At 48.1% G+C, this 14,332-nt stretch overlaps 1 protein-coding gene across 5 annotated transcripts in view; it reads right to left on the bottom strand.

Annotated features, from left to right (window-relative positions):
• The window catches only part of EFR3B (EFR3 homolog B), an 89,396-nt gene that overhangs the window by 43,017 nt on the left and 32,047 nt on the right, over positions 1 to 14,332 (bottom strand). For 4 of the 5 annotated variants that reach the window (XM_055327552.1, XM_055327548.1, XM_055327549.1 and 1 more), the window contains exons 2-3: positions 6,192 to 6,268; positions 5,059 to 5,186 (exon numbers count right to left, since the gene is read on the bottom strand). In XM_055327552.1, coding sequence (XP_055183527.1) covers positions 5,059 to 5,165 — 107 coding nt within the window. In that variant the 5' untranslated portion in view covers positions 5,166 to 5,186; positions 6,192 to 6,268. Of the gene's footprint in view, positions 1 to 5,058; positions 5,187 to 6,191; positions 6,269 to 11,614; positions 11,660 to 14,332 lie in introns of those variants that run through there. The other variant, XM_055327551.1, reaches the window with a different exon arrangement.

Here is a 14,332-nt window from a genome sequence, read left to right as displayed (position 1 = left end):
CACGGGTGGAAATTCTGATGGAAAGTGAAAATTATGGTGGCAGAGAAAGTGAAAAGTCAGGCAGTTGAGGGGCTACTTCTTTGAATACAGTCTTCTTTGTCCCTCATGTGAGGCCCCAGTACTAACGATGGAAGGATTGTAATTATGAATTTGAATTTTTCAAAGTATCTTATAAGATTCAAAGCTCTTTGTGTTGATCTGACCTTACCATAGCCCTCTCAGATACGTCCTGTAGTGGGGCCCATCCTCTCAGGGAGAACAGAGCATGAGCTTCTCAGGATGTTGGCTGCTCAAAGGACCAGGGCCAGAAGGGTCGGTCTCAGCAGAAATCTGATCTGGGCTTGGTTTCCTGGAAGGAGTCCAGCATAGTAATAGGTCTGGGAAACTGAACTGGCCTGACTGAAAATGAGGAGCAGGAGGGAGCTGGAGCTGATGAGGACAAGCCTGCCCCAAGGGCCCAAGGGGGAAGGGCAGGAGCGGGCACAGACTGCAGCAGCAGGTGACAACCAAGGGTCCTAGATGTACTCGTAGGGCTTCTCAGCAGGTGAGGAAGACAGAACCCATGGAATCTGAGATAGAATTGGGTTCACAGGTAGCAACCGACACTGGGAGAGGACACTTGACCGGTGACAACAGGAACGCAGGGGTGAGTGCCAAGGCAGGAGGTGAGTTATAACAACGGAGGAGAACGCACAGGGCATGAGGCAAGGAGTATCTCATATTGAATTCCAGAACAGGCAGCTGGTTCTGCTCAAACACCTTGCACTCAGTCAAGAGGCACTGAGCTCCAGGAAAGGACGAGCAGGTGTAAAGTCTGGGAACAGGGTGGGTGGGAGAAGACAGGCAAATTCAGAGATGAAGAACGGCAGGCAGGAGAGAGGGGACAGCTTAGACAGGGCCAGTCACTGCCCAAGAATCACTCAGAAGTCAATCGCCTTAACAGAGAACCTCTCATTCTATGCAGTTAGAATGGACTTGGTCAGCCCCACTCCTGGACAGAAACTTCTGGGTTTTAGGAACACAAAAGTAGGGGCTGACCTCAGCCAGGGGAGGAAAGGATAAAGCTCCTCTTCTACTAGGAATCTGCAATATCTCTGAAGGGTCAAGGCCATCCTCCAACCCTGTTCAGGCTCCTCCTGGGAAATGCGTGTCTCTTAGGAGTCCCACCAAATCAGGTCTGGGGTCAAGGTCCTCAGGGAGTAAGCCCATCCCTCTTTGGCTTGGGGATCTCCACCCTCCAGGCTCTAGGCACTGAGGAACCTGATAGAATTTGTATATGGTCAGAGCTCTGTGGTCACTGCCAACTGATCTTGAGTCTCACAAGGCACTTTCGGTGCCCCACCCCCGCTGCCCCGTGCTCTCCAGTTTCTAGGGGTGTTCCAGCAGTTGGGCTGAATTGGAAGGAAAATGTACAAAGATGGAGAAAAATAGGGGGAAATCCCACTTTTTGCTCCTCTGCACATCTCTGCCCATCATGGCCCATGTCAATGAGCAGTAACTTGGAATTCACACCTTGTTCTCTCCCTGCCTGCATCTGGTTATCATCCCGGATGCTAAACACATATAAAGGCAGAGTTCGCACACGACTGGAGTGGGGTGATGAAGCAGGGAGGCAGTGGGGTAGAAGAGGACAGTTCTGCTACTGAGTCCAACACCCAAGGTTTGTGTCATCCATAAATGGTCAAACCATAAATACAGACACCTGTGTGATGATGGGGGACACAGCCCCTGAGCCTGAAGGAGGATATTTTGCTCTTCCAGAGCTGCCATCAGGAAGTTACTGATGACTAGGAAGATAATAATGATGTGCATGGCATTGGGGCGGGCAAGGAGAAAGAATAGAAGATCAGATCTAACAGATTTTTTTTCTTCTCCAAATGTTTATGATTAAAGCTTCCAGTGAGGCCTTCAAGCCTTTAAATACTTAGATGCTGCAATGACTATTTTTAACAGAATGATACCAATTTTGAATTGCAGTTCTAAGGGCAGTGGAATATGATTCGAAGTGGCTCTGCTGGCTACAGGACATTTTTACTGAGAACCATCACTGCAAAGAGGGCAGATAAAATTAGTATTAAATGTGTAATGTTATTGCTAGCATATTAGTTTTAGGTTCAATCTAGGATAAAGTCATTTTTACTTGCTTGAGCATGCTTTATAATATGTCAAGGCGATTTATATAATCAGCACGTACAGTGCATTTGTGCCCTTTTTATTGAGCGTGTAGCCTAATTTTATTTTATAAGATGATGATAGAAATGCATTGTTTCCGGTCTTGCTGTTACTCCTAGGGAGTTTGATTTCAGATTTGCTGGTGGATCCTGCAGAGGTTGAACCTTTACACCCTATTGGCACAATGCACACCTTTTCACTCCAGGGCTCATTCTGGCTTCCTCACCTGGAGGAAGGTATCTTGGCAGGTGGTAGGGCTGATGGGCAGTGGCGGGGGCCCATGATGGTGGTGGGGGGTCAGGGGGAAAGAGCACTGCCCCTTGAGAGAGAGGTGTGAGGTACAGAGAGCCAGGGGTGATCGCCAGCCGGTCTATCTGGAGTGGGTCTAGAGCAGGCATGGCAGGTGCAGCAGGCATGGCTGGTGGAGCATGACTTAGGGGCAGGTTGTGGAAGTCCCCAGAAATTAAGCTGAGGAACTTGGATTTTATTCTTAAAGAGCCAGATCTTCGTTTTGAAGATCTTGTCTGGAAGAACTGGAACAAGAGAGATGAAGCAGGGGAATAATTTCTAATGCTGCCATAATCTGGAGTCTGCAGCAGGAGAAAGGAAGAAGTAGAGGATGGATATATGGGGAATAGAAGCAACAAGACTTAGGAACAATTGTCCTAGATCTACCCCACCACCCGCCCTATCAGCAATGCCACCAGGGATGTCTTTGGGTTCTTTTACACAAATTCTCCAAATTGTGGTGTAGGTAGGACAGCAAACACAGTAGGTCCTGCTGCTCACTCTTCTTGTTGGAAAGTAACACATGCTTAATAGAGAATATTTAGGAAACACACAAAAAAGGTAGATAGGACATAAAACAAAGCACACACACACACACACACAAACCTAAACACACTGCTCCAAAAAAGAGCACTCCTAACATTTATGGCATAATTGTTTTTACTATATTTTCTAGGCATTGAGATTTGTTGTCTATTTTTTAACTTGATTGTAAAATACTATATACATAATTATTTATTCTATTTTTCATTTACTTAAGGCATTTTCATTATTTTGTGGAAAGCATGTGTATGAACATCATTTCTATCGAATAGAAAATATTTCACTAATTATAATTTGCTAAACCATTTTCCTCTTATTGGACATTAATTTTCACTATTTCATTATTATAAAAAACACCATAATGAACATATTTGTGTGTAAAGCTAGTTTATATTTAAGACTGATTTCTTGGGATAGAAGAATAGAAAAGGAATTTAGTGGACCAAAGGGCATAAATGTTTTTGAAGATTTGATCTACATTTCAAAATTACTTTCTAAAAAGGTTCAATCAATTTGTACTTATTCTTGAAAAGTATGAAACTGCCCCCCATGTTGCCATTCCTTGGTTAATACTGGAAATATTGTTTTTTCAAGTTTTTATTTACTTATTTGACAGAGAAAGGGAGAGAGAGTGAGAGAGCACAAGCAGGAGAAGGAGAGGGAGAAGCCAGCTCCCTGCTAAGCAGGGAGCCCAATGCAGGACTTGATCCCAGGACTCCAGGATCACCTGAACCGAAGGCAAAGACACTTAACTGACAGAGCCACCAGGTGCCCCTAGAAATACTTTTTTATCAGTTTGCTAAGTGAAGATGTTCTCTTAGTATTTCAAGCCACATCTTTGATTATAAGTTTGTTGACTATTATTATTTCTTCTTCCTCTTTCTGTGAATTGGTTATTTGCGGCTCTGGCTTCACAGCTTTTAGTGACTAATTTTCTCCACTCCAGCCCCACCATTTGTTATATGCAACCAATAGATGAGTTTGAATCCTTTGTCTTATTCTTTCAAAACACTTTTTTTTTGTTCTCTTTTAAATTTTGATGGTTTCTTTTTTTGACAGCAAAATATTTAAATTTTTTAAACAGTTAAATCTATTGATCAGTTATTTTCTTTTTCTTAAGATTTTATTTATTTATTCATGAGGGACACACAGTGAGAGAGAGAGAGAGAGAGAGAGAGAGAGAGAGAGAGAGAGAGAGAGGCAAAGACACAGGCATAGGAAGAAACAGGCTCCATGTAGGGAGCCTGATGTGGGACTCGATCCGGGGTCTCCAGGATCATGCCCTGGGCCAAAGGCAGGCACTAAACCACTGCGCCACCCAGGGATCCCTGATCAGTTATTTTCATTTCAGATTTCTTTACTAAACATAGCAAGTCCTTCCCTCTCAGAAGATTGATAAATATTTCATTTAAGTGTATTTTCAATGGACAAATTATCCCTAACCATGCCTTCTCCCTAGAATGTAGATGGTTCCCCCCTTTTTAATATTTAATGTCTGATTTTTTTAATTAGAGAGAGAGGGAAGTGGGCCAGAGGGAGAAGGAGAGAGAGAACCCCAAGCACACTCAATGCGGGGCTTGATCTTAAGATCCTAAGATCATGACCTGAGCTGAAATCAAGAGTCGGCATTTAACCAACTGAGCCATCCAGACACCCCCTCCTCCTACTCTGCTTTTTAAGACTGTAAGTTTATTGGTTTGATGAGGATAATTGCAGATTCTGGACTAGACCAACATTTCAAGGCCCCAGATTGTGGGTGAAGGCTTCTGAATAGAGACACAATGGGTAAATGGTGAAGGCTTCTAAATAGAGACACAATGGGTAAAAAGAGGTGCTCCTAGAAAGCCAACATACCCTTCTTCCTACATCTTGACAGCAACATCAAATTTTACTCTGCCATTGCAGGAACACATGCAACTCTCCCTCAGGCCCAGTCCCTGTTTTCCTAGTTTGCTCAATGACCAAGTCTACTATCATTTTCATAAAAGGATCCTATATTTTGCCCTAAAAATATAATATTTTTGAAAATATCTCTCATTTTCTCACATTTCTTACCCATATCGATGACGACCCACATCACGGATGAGCCTCTCAGAGAGGTAGGCGCCAATTCGATCCAGCTTCTCTGGAGCTGAGAGGGCATAGAAGGTCAGCTTCTCCATGTTAGTCTTCACTAGGCCATCCTGTAAAAGACAGTCCATCATGTTGCACCATGACCATTCCATGGCTAGAAGGGTTCAAGTCTAACGGTAAATAATATGTCAAGTCAATAATCATTTTCCAGAGTGCCATTCTGTATGTGACAAATCCCGCTATGTGGGGTCAGGGATATAGAGATGGTTAAAGCATCATTCCTGCCTCCCAGGAACTCACAACTTAGCCCAAAGTGTGCCAGCTATAAATTAGAATAGTGGCATATATGTATATATTATGTATATATATATGTATGGGGGTACATGTGGCTGTGTATATATATGCACGTGTATATATGTATGTATACGTGTGTGTGTGTGTGTGTGTGTGTGAGTGAATGACAAGGCTTCATTGAAAGCAATCAGAATTAAAATGTACTGGGTATCCAGCACCAAGACATGAACAGGAAAAGAAGGCAGCTCAACAGTAATTCGGAAATTTTCCAGAGGATGCTGGAAGTATGGCCCTTCAACTGTTCATCAAGAAGATGTCACTGATTTCTGGAGAGCAAATCAAAAACATCAGATCCTGACATTTCCAAAACCACACAACCTGTCATGCAGCCTGAGCAGGGAGGGGCGGCTGGGAAGCCGAGAAGCCAGGCCTTCTGCGTGCTTGAGTTCATCCAGACACCTGGCAGCTGCCAGAGGGAGCCACAGAGAAGACACGGGCTCCTGAGCCAAAACCCAAGAAGGGAAGTGCTCCCACTACACAGCAGGGAAATAGAACCATCAAGAGAGTTTGCTCAAGGCACCATCACTCAGAGAGGAGACATGAGTGAGAAGGATGTCTCAGTGGTACAGCAAAGGCCCGGAGTGTGCCAAAACCAACTTCCCAAGCCCTCTGCAGATGCCAAATCTCCTCAGCCTGCAGGCCCCCAGCTGGCTTTCCCCACTGACCAGAGTCTGAGCAGGCCCACAGGCAGGGGCCTTACCCTCACAGCCTTGGATGGGGTGAGGGGGTAGGAGGTGATACCAGGGGGAGGTGTCACCCACCTCAGGATCCTCAGGGAAGATGTTGTCAACCAGCCTTTTGTACCTGGGGCGTAGAGCACCGCAGCAGCCACACACACCTACAACGGCAAGAAGATAAACCTGTGAGTGTAGCCTCCCAGGCAGGCTGAGGGGACTTGGGAACCAGGCCAAGGTGGCTTGTAAGGAACCAAACCCATGTCAGGAAGCAGAAAGATCCCTCCCCTAGAGTGCCAGGGGTCCTGGGGTGACTGTCTCCCACAGCTTGCCCACATTCCAAACATTTGTCCTTTGTGTTTTGCGTCTTTTGTTTGGGGCTCCAGCGCAGGAGCATATGTGAGCATGATACCAGCACTTGTTCATGAAGCCAGGTGTGGAGGAGCACTTTGAGGGCTGGGAGCTCACCTAAAGGTCAGGTGCCACCCCTACATATGTTCCTGGTGCATGGGCGGGCATGTTCAGGTGGACACACACACACACACACGCACACACACTTTTGGGAGCAGGACTGTAAACCTGCCTCCAGCAGCCCAAGAACCTCCCCTGGCATCCTGGGAAGGTGGACACAGCTTGGAGGCATGCTTGTTCCTCCTCCTGCTCCTCACTGGCACCCCACTTCTTCTATTCTCTTCTCCTCAATCTCCTCCACCATCCATCCCCTGGAGCCACTTCCATTATAGAATGTTATATGAAACTATGATAAATTAGCATGACCATTAATTATTAACATTTGAAAATGCATCTTGAATGCGGTGTAAGGGTGGTGTTTCAGGGTGGGGTGGGGGTCCTAGCGGGCAGCCAGGCCATGCGTGGTCCTCCAGGCCAGCACCCCCACCCCACGAAGTGTCCACCAGTCTGTGGCGAAAGACTAAGAACAACGTGGTACATTTTTAGAAAGCTGAATCTCTTCCATAGAGAAGACTGTCTGACATGACCTATTTCTTTGTCTTCGGGTACTTGAGATGGTGGTGTTAGGAAGTCAGCAGTAATAGAACAAACCTTGGGAAAATAAGAAGCTGACTCTTGTAGGTCCCACCATCAAAACTTTCAGTGGACAAAGGAAACTGAACCATCTGGGAAGCGCTGCTGCTCTACCTTCCTCGGGGGCCCAGGGATCCTGCCTTTCACATCTCAGCTGCACCCCTCCCTGTCCCGTGGGGGAATGGGCCATGTGGGGAGGAGCCGAGGGGAGGGCAGGGAAGGGCCTGGGAAAGTCCACCCCTCCCCAAAATAATTGCTCCCTCATTCTCCCAATTAATGCTTAATTCTGCTTGTACAAACTTTCCAGTTGAAATGCAAATGCACCACAGAAGGATCAAGCCTACGGGTCATTCAGAAAAGAATGAATTACTTTAGTGGGAATTACTTTAATCACACAAAGAGCTTTACAGCTTCGGAGAAAGGCAGCTCTCTGGGAATTTTGATTGGGAGGGGGTGCAGGGCAGTGGTGCCAGGAGGAGGAAGGAGCAGTGATTTGGGCCCTGGGGTGACTCAGGTACAAAGGAATGGGTGCTTTCTTGGGGAAGCCAAGGGGCGCGCCAAAGGAAGGCAAGATATCGCATAACTGATTCATGTCACCCCTCATGGGGAGCTGTGTGCCCCCAGCAGCGCCCCCCCCCATGCATGGGGGGCAGCAGAACTGGGCCACGGCTGCAGAGCCAGGCTGTCCAGGTTCAGTCTCACTGGGTTGGCCTGGTATCTCATCTCCCCTCTGCCCACGCCTGGCGGTGGCGGGCGTTAGGGCTCTGGATGCCAGCTGGGCTAGTTCTCATGAATGAACAGCACCCAGGGGTGGCGTTCTCTGTCTTGGGCCTGCAAGCCTGGGATTTAAACCCATCTTCCTTCCCCCTTAGGCCACCTTGACTTCTACCCAGGGCAGCTGTCAGCAGGCTTCTTCCCGAGATGCCCACAGGACCTGCCCTACACTCTCCCAGCAGCCTCTTTTGTCACTGTCCCCAGACCAGGAGCACCGGACCTTTGTGTCTTAGGGGAATGAGGAAAGAGCAACACAGAAGCTAGGGTGGCAAAGCCGCAGGGCCCGTCCCTTCCTCAAACATCTCTGAGAGGCCTATGAGACAGGATCTGCGCTGGACAGAGGCCAACTCATGGTTGTTAGAAACTCAGGCTTGTTGAGGAAGCACAAGCCCATTTTGGGTACTCAGGGCATAAACCTCTGTGCAGGGACCCTGAGGGGGCATGGGGTTCTTGGTGTTACCAGGGGGACCAGGAGCTGCTTCCCACAGGCAGCAGGCCCAGTTGTAGTTTGGTTTAGGGACACTTGGCTCTGTTTCTTCCCCATAGAAACCAGGCAGCCTGTTGGTCTCCTGCTCTCTTGTGTTCTAGAAGGAATAAGCCTCAAGCTACTCTTCTGCTCCAGCGCCTCTGCCCGGAATGCACCTCTCCCAGTACAGAGAACTCAAGGAACCATCAGGCAGGGCCCCCCACCCACCCCTCTGTGGGAACCAGTTACATTCAAGGCCTTAGGGCACTTACCCACCAGACAGGAAGAGGTAAAAAGGCCTTAAAATAATAAGAGAGGAATGCAGGTGCCCCCTCATCAGCAGAGCTGGCATTGCTTTCAGGCTGCTTCCTTTTTTCTTTTTTTAAAGATTTTATTTATTTATTCATGAGAGACACACTGAGAGAGGAAGAAACACAGGCAGAGGGAGAAGCAGGCTCCACACAGGGAGCCCGACGCGGGACTCAATCCTGACGCTCCAGAATCACGCCCTGGGCTGAAGGCAGACGCCCAACCACTGAGCCACCCAGGCATCCCATTCTTTCTTTTTTTAAAAAAAGATTTTATTTGGGGATCCCTGGGTGGCCCAGCGGTTTGGCGCAGCCTTCGGCCCAGGGCGTGACCCTGGGGACCCGGGATGGAGTCCCAAGTCGGGCTCCCTGCGTGGAGCCTGCTTCTCCCTCTGCCTGTGTCTCTGCCTCTCTTTCTCTCTCTCTCTCTCTCTGCGTCTCTCATGAATAAATAAATAAAATCTTTTTAAAAAAAGAGTATTTAAAAAAAAAAGAGTATTTATTTGAGAGAGAGAGAATGAGAGAGAGAGAGAGCACACGCATGTACATGCACCAGCAGGGGGAGGCCAGAGGAGCTGGGGGAGGGCAGAGGGAGAAGCAGACTCCCCGCTGAGCACAGAGCCTGCCCATAGGGCTCAATCAATAGGACCCAGGAGATCATGACCTGAGCTGAAGTCAGGCGCTTAACCGACTGAGCCACCCAGGGGCCCCACAGCACAGCTTCTAGTTAAATCCCAGGACCGCTACTTCTGAGATGCATGACCTGGAGCAAGTGATGACTCCGCATTGGTGAGTGTCCTGGGCTTGTGGCACCAGGCTGTTATGTTGGGAGGTCAAAGTGAGTTGGTGGCTGCAAAGCCCACGAAGCAGGGCCAGGCGGTCGCACTCAGTGAAGGCTCACCAGTACTCTCCTCCCCTCTGCATTCCCCACCCCCGGGTCAGCCGAGCCCTTCCACGGCTGCCCACTGCTCTGTGCTGGCTGGTACAGCATAGTGGGGCTTGCCCCATTGACCAAGGCCAGTGGACACCCAAAAAGGCCCAAGAAGTGAGGCTCACGGCAGTTCCTTCAGATCAAAGCTCATTGGGTCTGTGGATCTGAAACATGAACCGCTTGCCCAAGGCAGCTCTCTGTACTTGCCTATCACAATAACTTGACTCCACCTCCAAGGACTGGCTAGCATCTTCCTGAACCCAGAGTCCCCAAACCTTCTTGCCTCTGCAAACCCCAATGCAAATGTGACACACCAGGCGCTCACTCAACAGAGCAGACTTGGATGCTGACTGGATAAAGCAAGACTGTTGTTGGAGAGAATCCACAAGCCTGGCCCTCAGCAAGTCAGTCATTAGCACAGCAGTTGCTGCATGTTGAGATGGAAACAAAAGGGGCCTCACGAGAGAAAAACTGGTTTTTCCCTTTCCCCTTTGCTTCTTTTTGGACTCTATTCTTTCTAGGACCTGCACCCCCACCCCATTTTATACATGGGTGCACCCCACCCCATTTTATACATGTCCCCCCTTGTAAGGGACAAGGAGCTGATAGATTTCTCTGGAAGAGGTAACATCTAAGGAAGGATCCGGTGAAAATGACCAGATGAAGCTCATTTACATATTCCAGACCATTGTCAAGGCCCCTGGCTCCAAGGAATAACACCTGGTTCCTAGTCTTTATTTTAACTGATTCCCAGATGCCTGCGAGGACAGGTACACCAGACTACCATCCTCAATAAAAACCCGCAGACCCAGGCAGCCCTGGTGGTTCAGTGGTTTAGTGCCTGCCTTCGGCCTTCGGCCTGGGGCGTGATCCTAGGGACCCGGGATCGAGTCCCGCCTGGGGCGTGATCCTAGGGACCCGGGATCGAGTCCCACGTCGGGCTCCCTGCATGGAGCCTGCTTCTCTCTCTGCCTGTGTCTCTGCCTCTCTCTCTCTGTGTTTCTCATGAATAAATAAATAAAATCTTAAAAAAAAAAACCACAGACCCCAAAGAAAGGCTCATGTTCTCCTTTCCAAGCCATCCCAGATGGTCCACCTGTTTCTGCTCTCTCTGCATCTTCTGGCTCCCTCCAGCCTGCCAGCATCACTGTGGCGGAAGTGAAGGTCAACTTCAATGAACTGACCAGTACATGGGGATAGAGCAGAGGTCTGGAGAACAGAGCTGCATTCCCCAAACCACATTCCAAGAAGCTCTAGTTGTGAGATGCTAATAAGCATCCCTCAGGAAAAGGGTCTAAGGACAGATAAATGTATCAGATTGTGCATGCCAAATCTCCTGATTTCAGACTCATGGTGCAAATTAACATATTAAAGTCTCTGGAAAGTCACAAGGTAAAGGAACTTGTTGACATTTGTCACACCAACATCTCATTTTTTGCAATTACAAATATCACCGTGATGAATAGTTTTAACATTCTTTTTCCAAGGCATATGCACTGCCTATCATAATGTGCTATAATACAATGCTGTAAATGTAATACATTGGAAATGGTGCTAATTTTAGAGTCTGAAGGGACTGGGTTCAAGTCCTGGTTCTGTTGCGTTGAACTCTGAGTTCCAGTCCTGGTTCTGCCATTTTATCTTTGAGACTGTTTCCTCATCAATACAATAAGAGGAAAAGTTTCTCCCTAACATACAATGCTATGACCACAGTCCCAGAATTTACCACAGATTCCAGAAAGGGAGAGATCACCTAGAGTTCTGATGGCTAGGGGAAGGGCTTCTCAGAAGAGAAGGGACAAGATGTGGGGTAGGATTCACAGAGGTAAAAAACACAATGGGTGCTTTATTTTTTATGTGCCAGGCTCAGTGCTAACATACTTTACTAGTGTTAACTTATTAAATCTTTACAATAACCCCATGGGGTGATCCTATTTTGTCGCGACTTTACAGACAGGGATACTGAGGCATCAGAAAGTTAAATTACCTGCTTAGAGTGACACAGCTGATAAGTGGAAGACCAGGATTTGAGCCCCCAAAATCCAGGGGCCATGAACTATCATGCCAGAGAGGGGAGGAGTTGGCACCGTCATGGAGCTGAGAAAACCAGGGGGTTATATGGAAAGAGAAGAACCATCAGGGCAGCACATCCTGAAAGGAACCAGAAAATGTCACCCTAAAATATGCCTCTTTGACATAAAAATTATTTTGAACTGAAGGCCATCAGGAAGCAATAAATGGGGGCACCTGGGGTGGCTCAGTTGATTAAGTGTCTGCCTTTGGCTCAGGTCATGATCCAGGGGTCCTGGGACAAGTCCTATATCAGGCTCCCTGAGGAGCCTGCTTCTCCCTCTCCCTCTGCTGTTTCCCCTGCTTGTGCTCTCTCTTCCTCTGTCAAACAAACAAATAAAATCTTAAAAAAAAAAAAGAAGCAGTAAACATAGAAATACGTCCCCCTTTCCTACATGAAGGCAGAAATGCAGAGAAGGTACCAGAAGAATCTGCAAACAAACTTTATAAAGCTAACCCATATTTTCCTAGTTACTTCTTCACCATTTACAAGTAACCCAAGCCCTTTTGTTTTGTCAATTCTTCACAATTTTTTTGTGTCTTTGTCTAAAATATATGAAAGCTTTCTTCTGGTCGCCTGGTAGGTTCTCATTCTCTGATGAAGGTCCCCACCTTCCTCTAAGACTTCAAGTGAATTTGTCCCATTAATCTCTGTCAGTTTCATTCTCACACCCAGCCCTAAGAGGGTCAAGGGAGACTTTTTTCTCCCCTAAAACCTTAAGCCGTAAAGGGCATGAGTCATCTGGGGACTTCACTAAAATGCGGATTCTGGTTCAGCCCACAGGGATGGGGCCTGAAACCCTGCCTCCCCTCGGCCACCACCGCTCCTGGTCCACGGATCGCACTTTGAGGGGGAGGCACCCCAGCACCGCGGTTAAGAATTTGGGCTTAGAGGGTCACCTGGGTGGCTGAGTCGATTAAGTGTCCCACTCTTGATATCGACTCAGGTCATGATCTCAGGGTCATGAGATGGAGTCTGCTTTGGGTTCTCTCCCTCTCCCTCTGCCCCTCCCCCTGCTCACACATGTACTCTGTCTCTCTCTCTCTAAATAAATAAATAAAAAAAAATTTTTTAAAGATTTTATTTATTCATGAGACACAAAGAGAGGCAGAGACATAGGCAGAGGGAGAAGCAGGCTCCCTGAAGGAATCCTGATGGGGGACTCGATCCTATAGGACCCCAGGATCACGATCTGAGCCAAAGGCAGATACTCAACCACTGAGCCTCCCAGGCGCCCCCTCTAAATAAATAAACTCTTAAAAAAATAATTTGGATTCAGGGGTCAGACAGGCTTAGGTTGAAATCCCAGCTCTTCTTGTTTCTGACTGTTTGACCTGGAATATGTTCCTTAACCCAGAGCCGAGTTTCCTCACATGACAAATGGAGCCAGCGATGGCCCCTGCCAGGGGACCAAGGTGCGGATCTGGCCACCACAGGCCCACCGCCTCCTCTCTCTTCCTCAACTCACTTGAAGGGAAGACACGGGCGGCCAGGCTGGGCCAGCCGAGGACAGCTTTGCGCAGCAGGCTGGACAGCTTAGGTCGTGCCTAGGTTACCGGGAAGCTCTGGGAGCCGCGGGAGCCGGGGGTGACAGTGACGATCAGCCTGGAGGTGGCATGCAAGACTGGACTCAGATTTAAGGCAGAGAGAGTGAGTGACTAGCCCCAGGTCAGGGTAACCGCCTGCAGTGAGGGATGTCATCGGGATGGGGAGGAAGGGGCGGAATCTGCAAGACTGGAGACCTGCGGGGAGGAAGGGCGGATGGCACTAAGGGGGACTGCGGGCTTTCCAGGACAGTGTCGGGACCTGGGCTGAGCTGGGAGGCCAGGGGGCGCGGGGACATCAGGTGGGATTGCCCAGGAGGGCAAGGGCTTGTGAGAGAGACCAAGGCTGGAGCTCCGAGGCTGGTGGGCCCAGACACCACCGACCACCAGTGCCATGAGCTGGGATCCGATTGCTCAGGGCAAATGGGCAGGAGGAGCAAAAGGCAGAGCCCCTGAAGACGGCTGCCTTGTCCTTTCCCTCTGCCACTTTCTTCCTGTTTTCCCCTCCCACTAGTTTTCTGTAAAACATTTCAACTTTTCCTCATTTTTCTCCCCTTCCAAACGCCCTCCATCTAAGGCATTTGGGGCCTTCAGGCTGCTTGGTACCAGAAACATGGCCTTATTAGCATGCTAAATATCAAAATTCCAGTAATCTGATTATCTAATTCACAAGATGCAGTAGCTGATAAACAGGCTTCCAGAGGGCATATGCATCTTAAAAAAACCCAAACCAAACCAAACTCTAAAACCAAACAAAATCATGTCTAACAGTAGAATCGTAGAGGCATGGGGCAGGGATAGGATGTTTATATGAGAAAAAGCAGTACACAAGTGTCTATAAACTGATCTGTTGTGTTGGACACTGGAGTTTTTTGTTTGTTTCTCAATCCTTTACATACATAGTTCTTAAAAATTTTTTTATTTATGTATTCATGAGAGACACACAGAGAGAGGCAGAGACACAGGCAGAGGGAGAAGCAGGCTCCCTGCAGGGAGACTGATGCGGGACTCAATCCCAGGACCCTGGGATCACACCCTGAGCCAAAGGCAGATAGATGCTCAACCACTGAGCCACCCAGGCATCTCTACA

Source organism: Nyctereutes procyonoides, unplaced genomic scaffold (assembly GCF_905146905.1).
Source record: "Nyctereutes procyonoides isolate TBG_1078 unplaced genomic scaffold, NYPRO_anot_genome, whole genome shotgun sequence".
Lineage (NCBI taxonomy): Eukaryota > Metazoa > Chordata > Mammalia > Carnivora > Canidae > Nyctereutes > Nyctereutes procyonoides.
Note: the sequence above shows the minus strand (reverse complement) of the source record. Positions and strands in the feature narration are given on the sequence as shown.